The following is a 16,454-nucleotide window of genomic DNA, read 5'->3' as shown; positions in this document are numbered from 1 at the left end:
TCCACAGGCTTCTGTGTTCCCATGGCTACAGCGCTCTTGCCGACAGTCTCTATTTTCAGTGTGAATGGATCCTTGCCGGCAATTTTCCGGCATTCAAAGCCAGTGTGAATGGGGTGCAACAGGAAAAAAGCAGGCAAACATTGGCTGCAATTTTCCAGCATGTCAGTGTGAATGGGGCTATAGAGGAATAAAAAGACAGGTTAAAAGTGAAAAAGGAAAAAAGAAAATAAGATGAAAATATGATTATGAAATCTAGTCAGTAAAATGCAAATTTATATCACCATTAAAATGTGTATAGTATAATATAGATGAAATATTAAATAATACTGATGAAATATCTGTAGGTTTCCCTCCTAACTTGCATTCAGTACAATTTAATTTCACCCTAGTATAACAGTAGACACTGTAAGTCACAGAAGAGTAACCATGCTTTTCAGACACAGCGTCTTTGTTTATTCTTCAAGGGAACTATTTTTAAGGATAACTTGGAGTGCAGCATCTTCACCTTCAGGTATTATGGGATTTTTTTGTCCACTGTCTACCTTAATTGGCCTGGGTTTGGCATTTACTTTGTCTGCGATTTCAGTGGGGAGTATTTTTGATACCTTAGATGAATGTTCAACAAGATCGTCTTTAACTGTTGGCAGAATAACGCAGGATTTTGAATTCCACTTTGCAAACAGTGTCTGACGGAATTCGAGGCAACCCAAGAGACTTGTTCTTTCACATTAACATAACCCTGCAGCCACTGGGCAAGGCCTCATCCCAGAACACAGTGTGTGGGAGGGATGGACTGGAGGCCTTAAGGAAGCACTGGTCACTACAGAAACATACTTGCACAAAGTACTGCAAACTCTGAGTGACCCATTTAATCAGAAACGTGGATGAGTCTGGAGGGAAGGTTGCCCCCTAGCTAGGACATCTTCAGATGACTCGATTTAAAGAGATGTGACCAATAAAAAAAATATATATATATCAAAACCTCTTCCTGATCAAAAAGATGTGATCAAGGGAAGTCCCTTGCGTGAGAATAGAATGTCAGTTTGTGTTTTCAGTCTCTGTTTAACATAACATGGATGAATAGAGTGTATGTGACCTACAACTATGCAGTGTATAGAATACAGACATTCCTTTTGGGGTAACACAACATCTGCATCTTTTATTCCTCCTCTTGGTTTGTTTCTCGTTCTTACCCCAAAGGTGCTCCATTGAAGCGATTGTGCTAAACCGCAAGTTTTAAAATACTTGATAATTGCAGGGAAAGCAACTATCGAGAGTTAAATTCACGAGCCGATGTCTAGTGAAAGTGCAATGTAATGATTTTCTCAGTATAACTTCTATAATTGCACAACAAACACGTTTCCCTGAATGGGTAGTTATTGATTTAATTATACCTCGCTATTGGATCTTTGCTTCAAGAGCAATTCACTGTAGGTTAGTTAATAATCAGTGCTAACACCATGCCTTTAAGTGGATTTCTGAAAGGACGTACTAAGAATAAGTCCACCTACTCCATTCTTGGCCAAGGGAACCTAGTATTTTCGAAGTTCTGCATATTTGTGGAGTAGAGAAAATATAGATTTTGCCAAAGCATATTCGTGTGGGTTTTGAGCTCTTGTTTGTGTTGTACATTATCACAGTTTATTTGTAATCTGTATTACTGTATCATGTGAGCATGTATGTCTGCCGGGGGTCTATGGCCCTCTATTACAGTCTTTTGATGTTGAATTTCTAAATCACTTACAGTGTGAGGGTAGAAGTCTTCAGGAGAAAACAGGTCATGACAACCAGAATACCCACATCCATAAGAGACCTGAGTTTTTAAGTGTTAATAAAGTTTTTAGGGAATAACAACAAACAAATCCAGAAAAACGCATTTCAAAAAAGTTATAAATTGATTTGCCTGTTAATGAGGGAAATAAGTATTTGACCCCTTCGACTTAGTACTTGGTGGCAAAACCCTTGTTGGCAATCACAGAGGTCAGACGTTTCTTGTAGTTGGCCACCAGGTTTGCACATCTCAGGAGGGATTTTGTCCCACTCCTCTTTGCAGATCCTCTCCAAGTCATTAAGGTTTCGAGGCTGACGTTTGGCAACTCGAACCTTCAGCTCTCTCCACAGATTTTCTATGGGATTAAGGTCTGGAGACTGGCTATGCAACTCCAGGACCTTAACGTGCTTCTTCTTGAGCCACTCCTTTGTTGCCTTGGCTGTGTGTTTTGGGTCATTGTCATGCTGGAATACCCATCTCCGACCCATTTTCAATGCCCTGGCTGAGAGAAGGAGGTTCTCACCCAAAATTTGACGGTACATGGCCCCGTCCATCGTCCCTTTGATGCGGTGCAGTTGTCCTGTCCCCTTAGCAGAAAAACACCCCCAAAGCATAATGTTTCCACCTCCATGTTTGACGGTGGGGATGGTGTTCTTGGGGTCATTCCTCCTCCTCCAAACACGGCGAGTTGAGTTGATGCCAAAGAGCTCGATTTGGTCTCATCTGACCACAACACTTTCACCCAGTTCTCCTCTGAATCATTCAGATGTTCATTGGCAAACTTCAGACGGGCCTGTACATGTGCTTTCTTGAGCAGGGGGAACTTGCGGGTGCTGCAGGATTTCAGTCCTTCACGGCGTAGTGTGTTACCAATTGTTTTCTTGGTGACTATGGTCCCAGCTGCCTTGAGATCATTATGCCATCTTGCATGGAGCCCCAGACCGAGGGAGACTGACAGTTATTTTGTGTTTCTTCTATTTGCGAATAATCACACCAACTGTTGTCACCTTCTCACCAAGCTGCTTGGCGATGGTCTTGTAGCCCATTCCAGCCTTGTGTAGGTCTACAATCTTGTCCCTGACATCCTTGGACAGCTCTTTGGTCTTGGCCATGGTGGAGAGTTTGGAATCTGATTGATTGATTGCTTCTGTGGACAGGTGTCTTTTATACAGGTAACGAGCTGAGATTAGGAGCACTCCTTTTAAGAGAGTGCTCCTAATCTCAGCTCGTTACCTGTATAAAAGACACCTGGGAGCCAGAAATCTTGCTGATTGATAGGGGATCAAATACTTATTTCCCTCATTAACATGCAAATCAATTTATAACTTTTTTGAAATGCGTTTTTCTGGATTGTTTTGTTGTTATTCTGTCTCTCACTGTTAAAATACACCTACCATTAAAATTATAGACTGATCATTTCTGTGTCAGTGGGCAAACATACAAAATCAGCAGGGGATCAAATATTTTTTTCCCTCACTGTATGCCAACAAGCGTGGAGGGTGCTGGCATACAAAAAAGGTGGGGGATAATGTGTTTGGATAATGTAAATATTTCCCCAGCTGGAAATTGGATGTTTAAAATAAAATATTTATTGAAGTAAGCAAATAAGTTGCAGAATCTACAGTAAGCTCATGGTGAGAGTGTTTTGCAGTTGAAAGTGGTGTTTATTTTAGTTGAGTTGATATGAGCGTGAAGAGGGCATTTGTTATTATCTCGCTAGTCATTAAAATCAGCAGAATCCTCAGGTTTAATCTTTTAAAAATGTTTGAAATGAATAAATAAATAAATAAATAAATAAATAAATAAATAAAACAGCTAGAGATTGATCCTCATCTGTGTTGAATAACCCTTCTGTATGCAGTATATGAAGTCTTGAATACATTTTTGGGGGTAATATAATGAAGGCATTTGGTAGTTTAGATATTCTAAATACTTGCTGAAAAGACAGAAATTCAGGTAAACCAGAAGCTGCTAAAAGTTATGTCACTTGAGAATAGATACATGGGTAAGAGTAACTCTCCCTGACTTCCTCAATCATTTTACTGAGCAGATATTGTTGTCGTTCAGGGTGTCATTTTAATGCTGTATTCTGAACCTCTGTCATTGTGGTGTTTTTCTACTTACCCTGTTAAAGATGTAACACTAACAAGATGTAATAATTGATTATCATGTGCTTTAAAATGGTACTGTAAGTGCTGCTTCCCCCCTTTTTTCCATTTACAAATTCTGTTCATTAGTCCACTTTCAGGAAGACAGAATCTTATGATAGGCCTTGTCTCGTTTCAATGAGATGATAGCTGTCAGCGCGATTCGTCTGGTTTTCATTCTCTCAGGATTTCATTTTTCCCTTCTCTGAATTCTACAGCAATAAAGATCTGTAAAAAAAATATTTTTAAAAGAAGAATAAAGCCCAGGGTTTAACTGAACAGGCTTATCAGTTCTGCTGACTAGTTACAGATACACTACAACATATTTAAAATATCATGCCACTCTGCAAAAATGTTAGCCAGAGGCAAGGAGTAACGACGGAAAACCCTTAAGGCCATTCGCATTATATCCGAGGATAAAAGTGTTAAAACTGAGACAGGCCCTTCTCACAAAATGAAAACTATCACAGATGACTGCTTTTTAAGACTTTATGCCACACATAAAGATCCTTGTTTTTCTGATCCCACATGGCCTACGACCTCTGATTAGACAGAAACGGGTCATTTACTCAGCACTCAGAGCTTCCCTGGGGTCAGCGAAGATTGCAGCTCATAAAGATGGCAGATGCTCTCTTGAAATAAGGTTACACGTTCTAGATTAAATATTTTAGATGAACAGTTTGACTAGAACAGAGCTGTCAACTGAGACTTTATTGGAAAGCAGAGATGACCAGTGATGTGCTTTTCGCTAGCTAGAGGATTGAGAAAGACTCTGACCAAGGTTTGGGGAATGATAAATGTTCATAACAGTTACAAATAAGAAAATGGCAGCAGTGGAAAAGAAAGAAAGTGAAAGAACTGACCTGACAAATGACAATATCAAATGACTGATGCTTAAACAGCTCTAATATATTCAAAATGGATATGCAAGAAGTAATGTATATGTTATATATATTTATAACATATATATAACATGTATTACCCTTTTCATAGTTTCTTAAATAACCCAAGGCCCTGTAGAATTCTAAATATCCTTTGCAAACTGGGACAGGTATAAACTACTATTTGGATAGGATTTATTTCTTTATTTTTGTATGTTGCTTTCACTAGCTGCAACCTATTTCTGACTTTAAGCCGATAGCTGCTTGTGCCTGTAGAAATCCCAGAGGCCTAGTTAACTGATACAGCAATACAGGTCTCTATATATAGTCCGAGGCATGGGAGGAGAAAAAAGCCAGCAAGGGGGCTAGTTTGACTACATTGTCTCCAGAAAGGTCATTTATTTATTATAAAAATACCTGGCCTGGGGCTTCTACTATTTGGTTTGAGTTTGGCTGAGTCAGTACTAGTTATTATTGGAAGAATTTTGCCAGCTGCCCCCTTCCTTCCAAAGCTACTCACACTAGTAATAAATAACTCCTTGACATCATTAAGAGCTCTGTCTTATGCTAAAGCAATGAATTGCTCCAGTATTCCTTGAAAAAAGCAGAAAAAACATTCCTTATCTATTGTTTCAGGATAGTTTTCTACTCCTGCCAACCATGATTCTAAAGATTGTTTACCCAAGCAAGCTTTTGTTTTGTATTTAAACTGGTATTTCATTATTGATAACTGTTTTTGAAAAGTATAAACCAGGCTCATGACACAACAGCACAGAGTAATTGGATTTTGACATTCATATATTTTTATATCCGACTCTTGCAGTAGCTTTCTGTAATTACCTCTTTTAAGAATAGATATTGTGTGTACGCTGTCTATCTGGCAACATTTGAACTACTGGACACTTTGCACACTCATGGTCTCTGAACAGCTCATTAAAATGAAAATCTCAGTACTGGCTCCACAGTTAAAACAATATGAGCCATATATTCATCACAATTAAATGTCATGTTTTTTATTGCCCAGTGGTACAAAATAAAAACAATAAAAAATATAATTTGCTTTTGATTACATTCATTAGCACTCAGAAAGATTAACGTGACACTTCCTCATTAGAAAAAAACAGGTGTTATCTTGCCGCAGTGGTTGTAAAAGTAGTTTACAAGTTTATAAATTCGACCCTAACTCAGTCTGGTGGGATTTCAAGTATGTTTTAGTTTGCCAGGTTTCAGTCAGGCATGTAGACAGAGTTCATCATTAATAAGGGAAAAACAACAATATAGTCAAGTCCCCTCTGAGCCCAATTCTGAATGCAGCACAGATACAATGCTGGTCAGTTAAATTCTGACATAATGATTATAACTCTTTATCTGTTATAAAATACAATTTAGTCTACTTTATAACTTTTCAAAGTTACACAATCTTATTAAAACACTTTTTAAAAAGCATGTCTGTAAAACATGTCTATATGCAGATAAAATAGGTGAATGTGGGCAAGCAGTTTGCAATTAAATACTTATGTACAGTGAGGGGGAAAAAAGTATTTGATCCCCTGCTGATTTTCTACGTTTGCCCACTGGCAAAGAAATTATATAATTATATAATCTATAATTTTAATGGTAGGTGTATTTTAACAGTGAGAGACAGAATAACAACAAAAAAATCCAGAAAAACACATTTCAAAAAAGTTATAAATTGATTTGCATGTTAATGAGGGAAATAAGTATTTGACCCCTTCGACTTAGTACTTGGTGGCAAAACCCTTGTTGGCAATCACAGACGTCAGACGTTTCTTGTAGTTGGCCACCAGGTTTGCACACATCTCAGGAGGGATTTTGTCCCACTCCTCTTTGCAGATCCTCTCCAAGTCATTAAGGTTTCGAGGCTGACGTATGGCAACTCGAACCTTCAGCTCCCTCCACAGATTTTCTATGGGATTAAGGTCTGGAGACGGGCTATTCCACTCCAGGACCTTAATGTGCTTCTTCTTGAGCCACTCCTTTGTTGCCTTGGCTGTGTGTTTTGGGTCATTGTCATGCTGGAATACCCATCCACGACCCATTTTCAATGCCCTGGCTGAGGGAAGGAGGTTCTCACCCAAAATTTGACGGTACATGGCCCCGTCCATCGTCCTTTTGATACAGTGCAGTTGTCCAGTCCCCTTAGCAGAAAAACACCCCCAAAGCATAATGTTTCCACCTCCATGTTTGATGGTGGGGATGGTGTTCTTGGGGTCATTCCTCCTCCTCCAAACACGGCGAGTTGAGTTGATGCCAAAGAGCTCGATTTGGTCTCATCTGACCACAACACTTTCACCCAGATCTCCTCTGAATCATTCAGATGTTCATTGGCAAACTTCAGACGGGCCTGTACATGTGCTTTCTTGAGCAGGGGGACCTTGTGGGCGCTGCAGGATTTCAGTCCTTCACGGCGTAGTGTGTTACCAATTGTTTTCTTGGTGACAATGGTCCCAGCTGCCTTGAGATCATTAACAAGATCCTCCCGTGTAGTTCTGGGCTGATTCCTCACCGTTCTCATGATCATTGAAACTCCACAAGGTGAGATCTTGCATGGAGCCCCAGACTGAGGGAGACTGAGAGTTATTTTGTGTTTCTTCCATTTGCGAATAATCGCACCAACTGTTGTCACCTTCTCACCAAGCTGCTTGGCGATGGTCTTGTAGCCCATTCCAGCCTTGTGTAGGTCTACAATCTTGTCCCTGACATCCTTGGACAGCTCTTTGGTCTTGGCCATGGTGGAGAGTTTGGAATCTGATTGATTGATTGCTTCTGTGGACAGGTGTCTTTTATACAGGTAACGAGCTGAGATTAGGAGCACTCCCTTTAAGAGAGTGCTGCTAATCTCAGCTCGTTACCTGTATAAAAGACACCTGGGAGCCAGAAATCTTGCTGATTGATAGGGAATCAACTACTTATTTCCCTCATTAACATGCAAATCAATTTATAACTTTTTTGAAATGCGTTTTAAAATTATAGACTGATAATTTCTTTGTCATTGGGCAAACATACAAAATCAGCAGGGGATCAAATACTTTTTTCCCTCACTGTATATTTTTCATATTACAAAATATAGTTGCACTTGTCTTTCAGGATAATTGTAAAATAGTTCTTGTGTTTCTCAATAAGGGGTTGAGGAGATTTAAGACACACAATTGTTTAATTTAATATTTTGTATCTCAGGAGGAAAGAGCTTACATATTTCAGGCCTGGCTTGGCACAAAAATAGTCCTAATAAGCGCCTTATCTGTGAGGTGATTTAATACTATGGGTTGACAGAGTAAGATATTAATGATTTGGAAAGTGTGAAAAAATGTGTTTCAGGAATTCAGGAAGGATGGTTTTGCACAAAGCAGGAAATGTCTTCTCAAAGAATTATTTGTGCATCTAAACATTGCACTATGCATTCATGCAAGGGACAGAGATATGTATTATTCTTCCTAAATTCAATATCCTATGTCATTTTGTGTTTCATTCACAGTACAATTGTCATGTTTTTAGAGCACATACCTTTCTCACTCGGAATTACATCAAACAATAGATGTGCTATATCTCTTTTGATGATGCTATCCACTTGTTTTGCGATAACAAGACTATGAGCAGAATAAAACTTCCAGTTCAATAATAAAGACAATTGTCTACACTTCCGGATAGGAATGCGTTCCCAAAATGTAAATGTTTTCCTTTCACACTGAGCATTATGGATTATAGAATGGTTGGAAGCTGCAAGGTTAAGAAAAAGAACAAAAGCCAGAAAATCATGGCATTGTACTTTTTCAGATAATCCAACCCCAATGTATTTGAGAAAATATAATGAGAAATCCCTGGGCTACCCTATCATGTCATGGCATTTGCTTTAAAAGTGTCCTGTGTGGCGGCAACAGTGTTTATGTAGACTGTTATTGTGGATCTTATCCCAGCTTTGTACCATCCTTGAGGCATTGGTAATTGTGCCTGGAGGCAAGAACTTCAATTCGGTGGACTTCTTTGACATCACCTGATTATATTAGGGTCACATCTTGTTTTCTTTTCTGTAAGACAGGGTATTGATGCAGTCAGGTTAAAATATTCAAAGGCATCTAAGATTATTTTTTCACACCTATGGTTTTGCTGCAGGCTCTTGAATCTCATATTGGTTACGTGAAATTCTTCCTCATAGAGTTCCCCATAGCTCCTCCCTATGGCATCCTCGGTGGTTGTTTTCTTATTTTCTGCCTTATTCTGCAACATGGCTCATTATTTTTGTGAGACTTTTTTTTTAAGCTGGTGTATTTTTTTCCTTCCTGGGGTTCCCTGGGTATTTGAGGCCTATATTTACTAAGGGCTCTGTTTTTCTGCCACATGCTGAGACTTTGATGTGAATTGTTACGATAAGGCCAGGCTTTGATTTAAGTTAGCTGGTATTTCTGATGGCAGTGTTTTAAGCTGTGCACATGCCTTGGGCTTCAAATCTGAAACCAAGTTGGAAAAAAAAGTGTTCCCTGTCACTTTTCTTGATTCTTATTGTATTTGTGTTATTAAGTAAGGCATACTGTACGGCTGCTTGCTCCATAATAATGTGATTCCTGTGAAAAGAGATGTGACAATTCCCTTGCTGAAGATTGTACTGTTTATTTGTGTAGGAGGTTGTTTCATTTTGTTCCTTTATTCTCAGGGTGAGTGTAAACTAAAGCTATTGTGAAATTTAAAAAAAAAGAAAATAGAAGATGGCTCATGTGTGGAAAGTATTTCAACTTTTTTTAGGCAAACATATGTGTCAGCAATTGATGGGTTCCAGAAAACAAAAAATGTGGGTGATATATGCTCAGTTGTTGTGTTATTCTTAAAAAAATATATTACATTCTGAATCTTTCACCAATATTACTCTTTTGAAACAAAAATTATCAGAATGATACAATGGGGGATATTGAGGAGCCCAGTGCCTAGAAGTACAGCACTTTAGAAACTGCCCTCATTTCCAATAGGTTTCTTATGTTTTTGGAAGATTCAATCCCAATTTGTATGTGCATTCAATCTGCAGACAATTCCTGAAGATGTGTTTGCATGTGATGCTGAATGTAGAAGAACAAGTTGCATGTCTGGTCTCAGACTTGCAGTCTATTGAAGTTGAAGTGCTTAAGAAATACAGTTTTAAATGAAAACCTGACATTTCTGTGTCAGAAAATACTTTAGCTTCCACTGTCTTTAAAGATCATTTCTCTGTTGTAGCACAAGTTCCTGCATCTCTCCCACAGAACAGCTCACCTCCCCCTGAGTACTAGAAATTTGGTCAAAGTAGATCACAGAACGTCAAACTCTGGATGCCTCACAAAAATAGTACATAACAATTTGTAATGTACAATGTTCTACTTGTTGCTTTTTTCTTGGTCTGTTTTTGTGCAGCAGTGTTCATCATCTCCAGAGGATAAAAGGGTTAAGAACTGAGCAAGGTTAAACTTCCTTGCCATCTCTCGCCCTTTCTTACATTCTTCTCCCTCTCCCCCCTGTTATCTTCATTTCTCAAGTCAGATGGCAACACTGAATTAATATATTCCTCAGGATAATAAATGCGGGAGATCCAAGCAAAACTTAAGGGTGCAGCTGCTCAGTGTGGGCTTGCAGCGCTTTGGGGCCCGTGGTGTCAGTTCGGTCTTTAATCAGAATTGAATATTTTCTGTGATACTATAAAGCTGCCTGCAGTACAAACTAACAAGAGTTATTAAAGTGGCGCTGTCACATTATATCTAGTCTTCCTTCCAGTATTAATGGATTATGTAAGAGTGTATGTGTGCTTTATTTTACAGATGTTTAGAGATGTTGATATAAATGCTATAGAATACATAATATTAAACAAGCACCTAAAATAATGAAGAATATGGTTTAACGTGGCATATGTTATGTTTTTATGTTTTTGCCTTATTTCAGGGTGTTGAATATAATAAAGCATTTAAAATGTCTTTGTTGTTATGAAATAAAACATGTACAGCATGTTTTCAGATAAGGCCTATTTAATGTAGCCACCCATAACAGGGTGTAAAATAGAGACTTTAGTGGTTACCTGTGTAGGTAAACCAAGCCATAAAATATGGTTCAAGGAGCCGACACAATTCATCCTCAAGTATTGGTACTTTTGGTCCTTGCCTGCTATATTCATTTCAACAACACGTATCTGGGGGCTCAAACTATGAATGTTTGAGATTATGTGGCTATTAAAACATTTAAATAGACCTCTCTGCAGTGTTCTTTTATTTTTATCATTCCTGTTCAGCTCTTCTACTTTTAAACCTTTTGTGTTTTCTGAATTCATTAACTGTTCCCAATTGCTTTTAAATAAGATATTTGTTCAAGGTTTGAAAGCTGCCATGAATGGCAATTAAATATACAGTACTGTGCAAAAGTTTTAGGCAGGTGTGAAAAAATGCTGTAAATTAAGATAGACATGTTAATAGATTACATTTATCAATTAACTAAATGCAAAGTGAGTGAACAGAAGAAAAATCTAAATCAAATCAATATTTGGTGTGACCACCCTTTGCCTTCAAAACAGCATCAATTCTTCTAGGTACACTTGCACAAAGTCAGGGATTTTGTAGGCATATAGTCAGGTGTATGATTAAACAATTATACCAAACAGGTGCTAATGATCATCAATTCAATATGTAGGTTGAAACACAATCATTAACTGAAACAGAAACAGCTGTGTAGGAGGAATAAAACTGTGTGAGGAACAGCCAAACTCAGCTAACAAGGTGAGGTTGCTGAAGACAGTTTACTGTCAAAAGTCATACACCATGGCAAGACTGAGCACAGCAACAAGACACAAGGTAGTTATACTGCATCAGCAAGGTCTCTCCCAGGCAGAAATTTCAAGGCAGACAGGGGTTTCCAGATGTGCTGTCCAAGCTCTTTTGAAGAAGCACAAAGAAACGGGCAATGGTGAGGACTGTAGACACAGTGGTCGGCCAAGGAAACTTACTGCAGCAGATGAAAGACACATCATGCTTACTTGCAGCCAAAAAGCCATACCTCCGATGTGGCAACAAGGCCAAGCTACTCAACTATGCACGAAAACACAGGAACTGGGGTGCAGAAAAATGGCAGCATGCTCTGAACTGATGAGTCAAAATTATAAATATTTGGCTGTAGCAGAAGGCATTTTTTTCGCCGAAGGGCTAGAGAGCGGTACACGAATGAGTGTCTGCAGGCAACAGTGAAGCATGGTGGAGGTTCCTTGCAAGTTTGGGGCTGCATTTCTGCAAATGGATTTGGGGATTTGGTCAGAATGAATGGTCTTATCCATCATGCAGAACCATCAGGGAGGCATCTGATTGGCTCCAAATTTATTCTGCAGCATGACAACGACCCCAAACATACAGCGACAGTCATTAAGAACTATCTTCAGCGTAAAGAAGAACAAGGAGTCCTGGAAGTGATGGTTTGGCCCCCACAGAGCCCTGATCTCAACATCATCAAGTCTGTCTGGGATTACATGAAGAGAGAGAAGCAACTGAGGCTGCCTAAATCCACAGAAGAGCTGTGGTTAATTCTCCAGGATGTTTGGGCCAACCTACCTGCCGAGTTCCTTCAAAAACTGTGTGCAAGTGTACCTAGAAGAATTTATGTTGTTTTGAAGGCAAAGGGTGTTCACACCAAATATTGATTTGATGTAGATTTTTCTTCTGTTCACTCACTTTGCATTTAGTTAATTGATAAATGTAATCTATTAACATGTCTATTTTTGAAAGCATTCTTACTTTACAACATTTTTTCACACCTGCCTAAAACTTATGCACAGTATAGTATATCCATGGAGAGAAGTTAGTGGCTGTTGTTTTAAAATTCAGAATAGCATTTCACCTGTCCCATGGTAGTAAAATAGCCATATTTATTTTAATCCTTCAGTCATTTTTGCACTGTTCCCAGATGAGTGGCACATTTTAAACCCCTGAAATATTTATTTTCATGCATGAATAATTAATAAAGTTGAACATTTGAAGCAGGTATTATTAATGTTCTTTGTGTCAACCCATTCTCATGGCTATAAAGTATACTATTAAAATGTTCCTTATGTCTTCATGATTAATCATGACAATTTGAATCCTGGAAGTGGAACGCTGAGAAGTCGGTACTAATGAAAAGCAATAGCAGCACAAAGAGGTTTGTGTGATTCTAGAGTCAATCTATCAAGATTTCATATGAAATGAAAAGTAGCCCAAGATAATAGTTCTGGCATTTCCTTGTTACAAACAGGTACAAGAGAGCAATGGTGCCCCAGCCGCAAGAAAGGTAGAGGGTGTTATTAGATCTGAATCCTCTTAGGAAAGGAAGCCAGATTGCAGCCAAACATGATGCAGTCCCAGGGCAGAGTGATGGCAGAGTGTGAAGCTGCCTAGTAAAAGGTTAAACTGGGAAATTCTTCAGAGAATCAGTTGTAACCAAAAGCAAGATGTGTTTCTCAACAGAGGCGTCTTCACTCAGCATCAAAATAGCAACCAATGAAATCAAAGGATGTCAAAGATTTGTAAAAATGCAGAAAAGCAATTTAAAAAACAACTTGGAATCTGAGTTTTCACAATTCCCCATGGAAGACTCAAAAAGACAGTCTCCTTTCCCCTTGCTTGCTGAGAAAGTCTGCATACAGAATGACTTAAAGGAGTTTAATAATAATAAATTACCCTTTTCTGCCAGCTGACTGAAAATGTAGTTTATTTTTGCTGAAAGGAGGTAACAACGACACGTTAAACATACAAGTACACTTTTAATTTAAGTATACATAGCTTCACTCATTCTCTGTGACTTAACAATATTAATTTATATTTCTGAAGATATTTCCTTGTTTATTAATTTATATATTATGACACAGTGGGGGGTGTCAACCGCTGACGTGCGGGTATCTCGGGTGAAGGTCGCAGCAGGGAAGTGAGATTGTAGTGAGAAAACAACACCTAGCCCGGGTTAAGGCACTAGCCAACACTGTTGTGGCGGCCCTAGCTACTCCCGGGCCACTACTCGGTTCCCCGGTAGTCGTTATAGCGAAGCAGGGGTCAACCACAGTAATCATCATCGTAAGCTGGTCCAGGTTGGGTTTCCAAATCAGGGTCTCACACAGCCAGTCAAACATCAGTTGGTCAGTTCGCTGTTTCTTCTCTCTCTCCTGTAACTCACTCTGTAACACTCCAAAACACCCTCCTTGCTTTTCCCCTCAGGTATTCTATGAAGTGATGTGGGGTAGTTTTATACTCTGCTGATCTTCGCCGGTAGCTGTCCGTGTCTTCCGCCCTGCAGCCTGTCACAGTTGTGCTAGCCGCTGGGTTCAGTACCTGGTTGTGTGCCCCACAGGCTGTGAGTGTGTGGTTCTCCGGGCAGGTTCTTTGCGGCACAAATATAATTTACAATTGTGATACGGCAATTCTGTGCCAACTGGGATTCTTATACAGACGTTGCACACAGTGTTTGTTTTTTTCTCTCTTAGTGTGTGCCCTTATAATGAAATCTCAGACCTTGATGTTGTGTCTATGATGGTATTGAGAACATGTTTTTGTAGTTATGTCTCTTATCTGCTCAGTAATTATCTGGCTGCTTATTTTATACCCTGAGGTTAAAATCATCTTAATACCTTTTACTAGGCTGTCAGTCTTTTTCTTTCTACTTATTTTCTCCAGTGATTTAATGGGTACAGCTGCTATGGACCAGTTTCTTAATACAGTATTGAATGTGTTCTCCTTCCAGTTTAACTTAAATTTTGTACCTAGTATAGTTTAGTTAGATGCTTCTTTCTGGCAAGGTCATTCAAGTTTTTCCTTAATAACTGTTAGAGTTTACTCTTTAAAATATCTCAAAGGTTTTAAGCATGTTTAATGAGCACTCCCATTTTTCTTCCTTTTTCAAACCGGGCAGTACAGTACACTGCATTTGGCATAAATTCACTTTCTCTGCCTAATCTCAGTTCTCTTAACCAGGTAATTAGACCTACAGGACATCTACGAAAAGGTTTATCAACACTTTGAAACTCAAGGTATCCTTGGTATCCTCGTTATTTTCCATCTGCTGGGTACTTAAACGTCTTAGGTGAAAGAAAGAAATATTCAGTTGACAGCTGCCAGGAGTATCCAGGGGCTCTGCAGTAAAGATGAGGTTATATTACAATTACTTTATTTTTTCCAAGGTTAGAAACTACAGTTGAGTTGCATTGTGAATTGTCTATACATTTTAATAACAACCCGTCTTAATGGAAACATTCCATACCAAAACCAAGAGCACATTATGCCAAATAAGCTCCAGCTCGCATTAAGATATGTTGATGCTCTATACCTGTAGGCACAGCATGAGAAGTATTAGAGAAAGGGATAATAGGATTTATTTGGTCTATTGACAGAGACTGTTTAAACAAGTCACCAGTACCTCAGACCTCTCTTCAGGAATCTCCCACAATGCCTGGCGCCTCTTGTATTCCATGTAGGCTCTGTGATTTAATCTGCTCTGTGAAATACATTTTTAATGCTTTTAAAATATGATAATCTGTCATTGATTTAAGGTCATTTTTACATAATGGGGTAAATTCCAAAATGTCTCCAAATAAATAACATTATTTTTTGTTTCTTGTTTTTTATCTTGCAGAACACGACAAGCATCGCCTATGCAAGAGCACAGATTACATGAATTTACACTTCAAAGTGAAATGGTTTCATAATGAGTATGTCCGAGATCTACCTGCCTTCAAGGACTCTGTCCCAGAATATTCTCTGTATGTATTATTATTAATCATAATTTAAAAATGTAACAAATTTCTAAATTTAACCTTGCTTAATTAATCTTATTTTCAATGTCAATGTGTAGGAGTTTTTGTTCTTCTCTCCTCCATGCTTAATGGTTAATTATTTATTTCCACATGTTGTATTGACTGTTTCAATCTGTAAAGCACTCTGGCTACCTACTGAAGAGTCCTGTACCAGATAAAAATATATTGATTGATTATTCATATTGGTGATAACCAAGATCTACCTCATTTAGCAGCTAGCTAACATAATGTGGGTGTGTTTACATATATTCATTGTTAATTTTTAAATGTGCTTTGATCGAACAGAGAGTAGTGTGGGTGTGCAGTCTGTGCACATATTTATATATATATTTATATATATATATATACTCACCTAAAGGATTATTAGGAACACCTGTTCAATTTCTCATTAATGCAATTTTCTAATCAACCAATCACATGGCAGTTGCTTCAATGCATTTAGGGGTGTGGTCCTGGTCAAGACAATCTCCTGAACTCCAAACTGAATGTCTGAATGGGAAAGAAAGGTGATTTAAGCAATTTTGAGCGTGGCATGGTTGTTGGTGCCAGACGGGCCGCTCTGAGTATTTCACAATCTGCTCAGTTACTGGGATTTTCACGCACAACCATTTCTAGGGTTTACAAAGAATGGTGTGAAAAGGGAAAAACATCCAGTATGCGGCAGTCCTGTGGGCGAAAATGCCTTGTTGATGCTAGAGGTCAGAGGAGAATGGGCCGACTGATTCAAGCTGATAGAAGAGCAACTTTGACTGAAATAACCACTCGTTACAACCGAGGTATGCAGCAAAGCATTTGTGAAGCCACAACACGTACAACCTTGAGGCGGATGGGCTACAACAGCAGAAGACCCCACCGGGTACCAC

At 38.8% G+C, this 16,454-nt stretch overlaps 1 protein-coding gene across 2 annotated transcripts in view; it reads left to right on the top strand.

The window, feature by feature from the left end:
* unc13c (unc-13 homolog C (C. elegans)) overlaps positions 1–16,454 on the top strand; it is a 138,998-nt gene that overhangs the window by 87,706 nt on the left and 34,838 nt on the right. For both annotated transcript variants that reach the window (XM_066701363.1, XM_066701362.1), the window contains exon 19: positions 15,411–15,537. In XM_066701363.1, coding sequence (XP_066557460.1) covers positions 15,411–15,537 — 127 coding nt within the window. The remainder of the gene's footprint in view (positions 1–15,410; positions 15,538–16,454) is intronic.

The sequence above is a fragment of the Amia ocellicauda genome, chromosome 4, assembly GCF_036373705.1.
Source record: "Amia ocellicauda isolate fAmiCal2 chromosome 4, fAmiCal2.hap1, whole genome shotgun sequence".
Classification (NCBI taxonomy): domain Eukaryota; kingdom Metazoa; phylum Chordata; class Actinopteri; order Amiiformes; family Amiidae; genus Amia; species Amia ocellicauda.
This window is presented reverse-complemented; position numbering and strand designations above follow the sequence as displayed.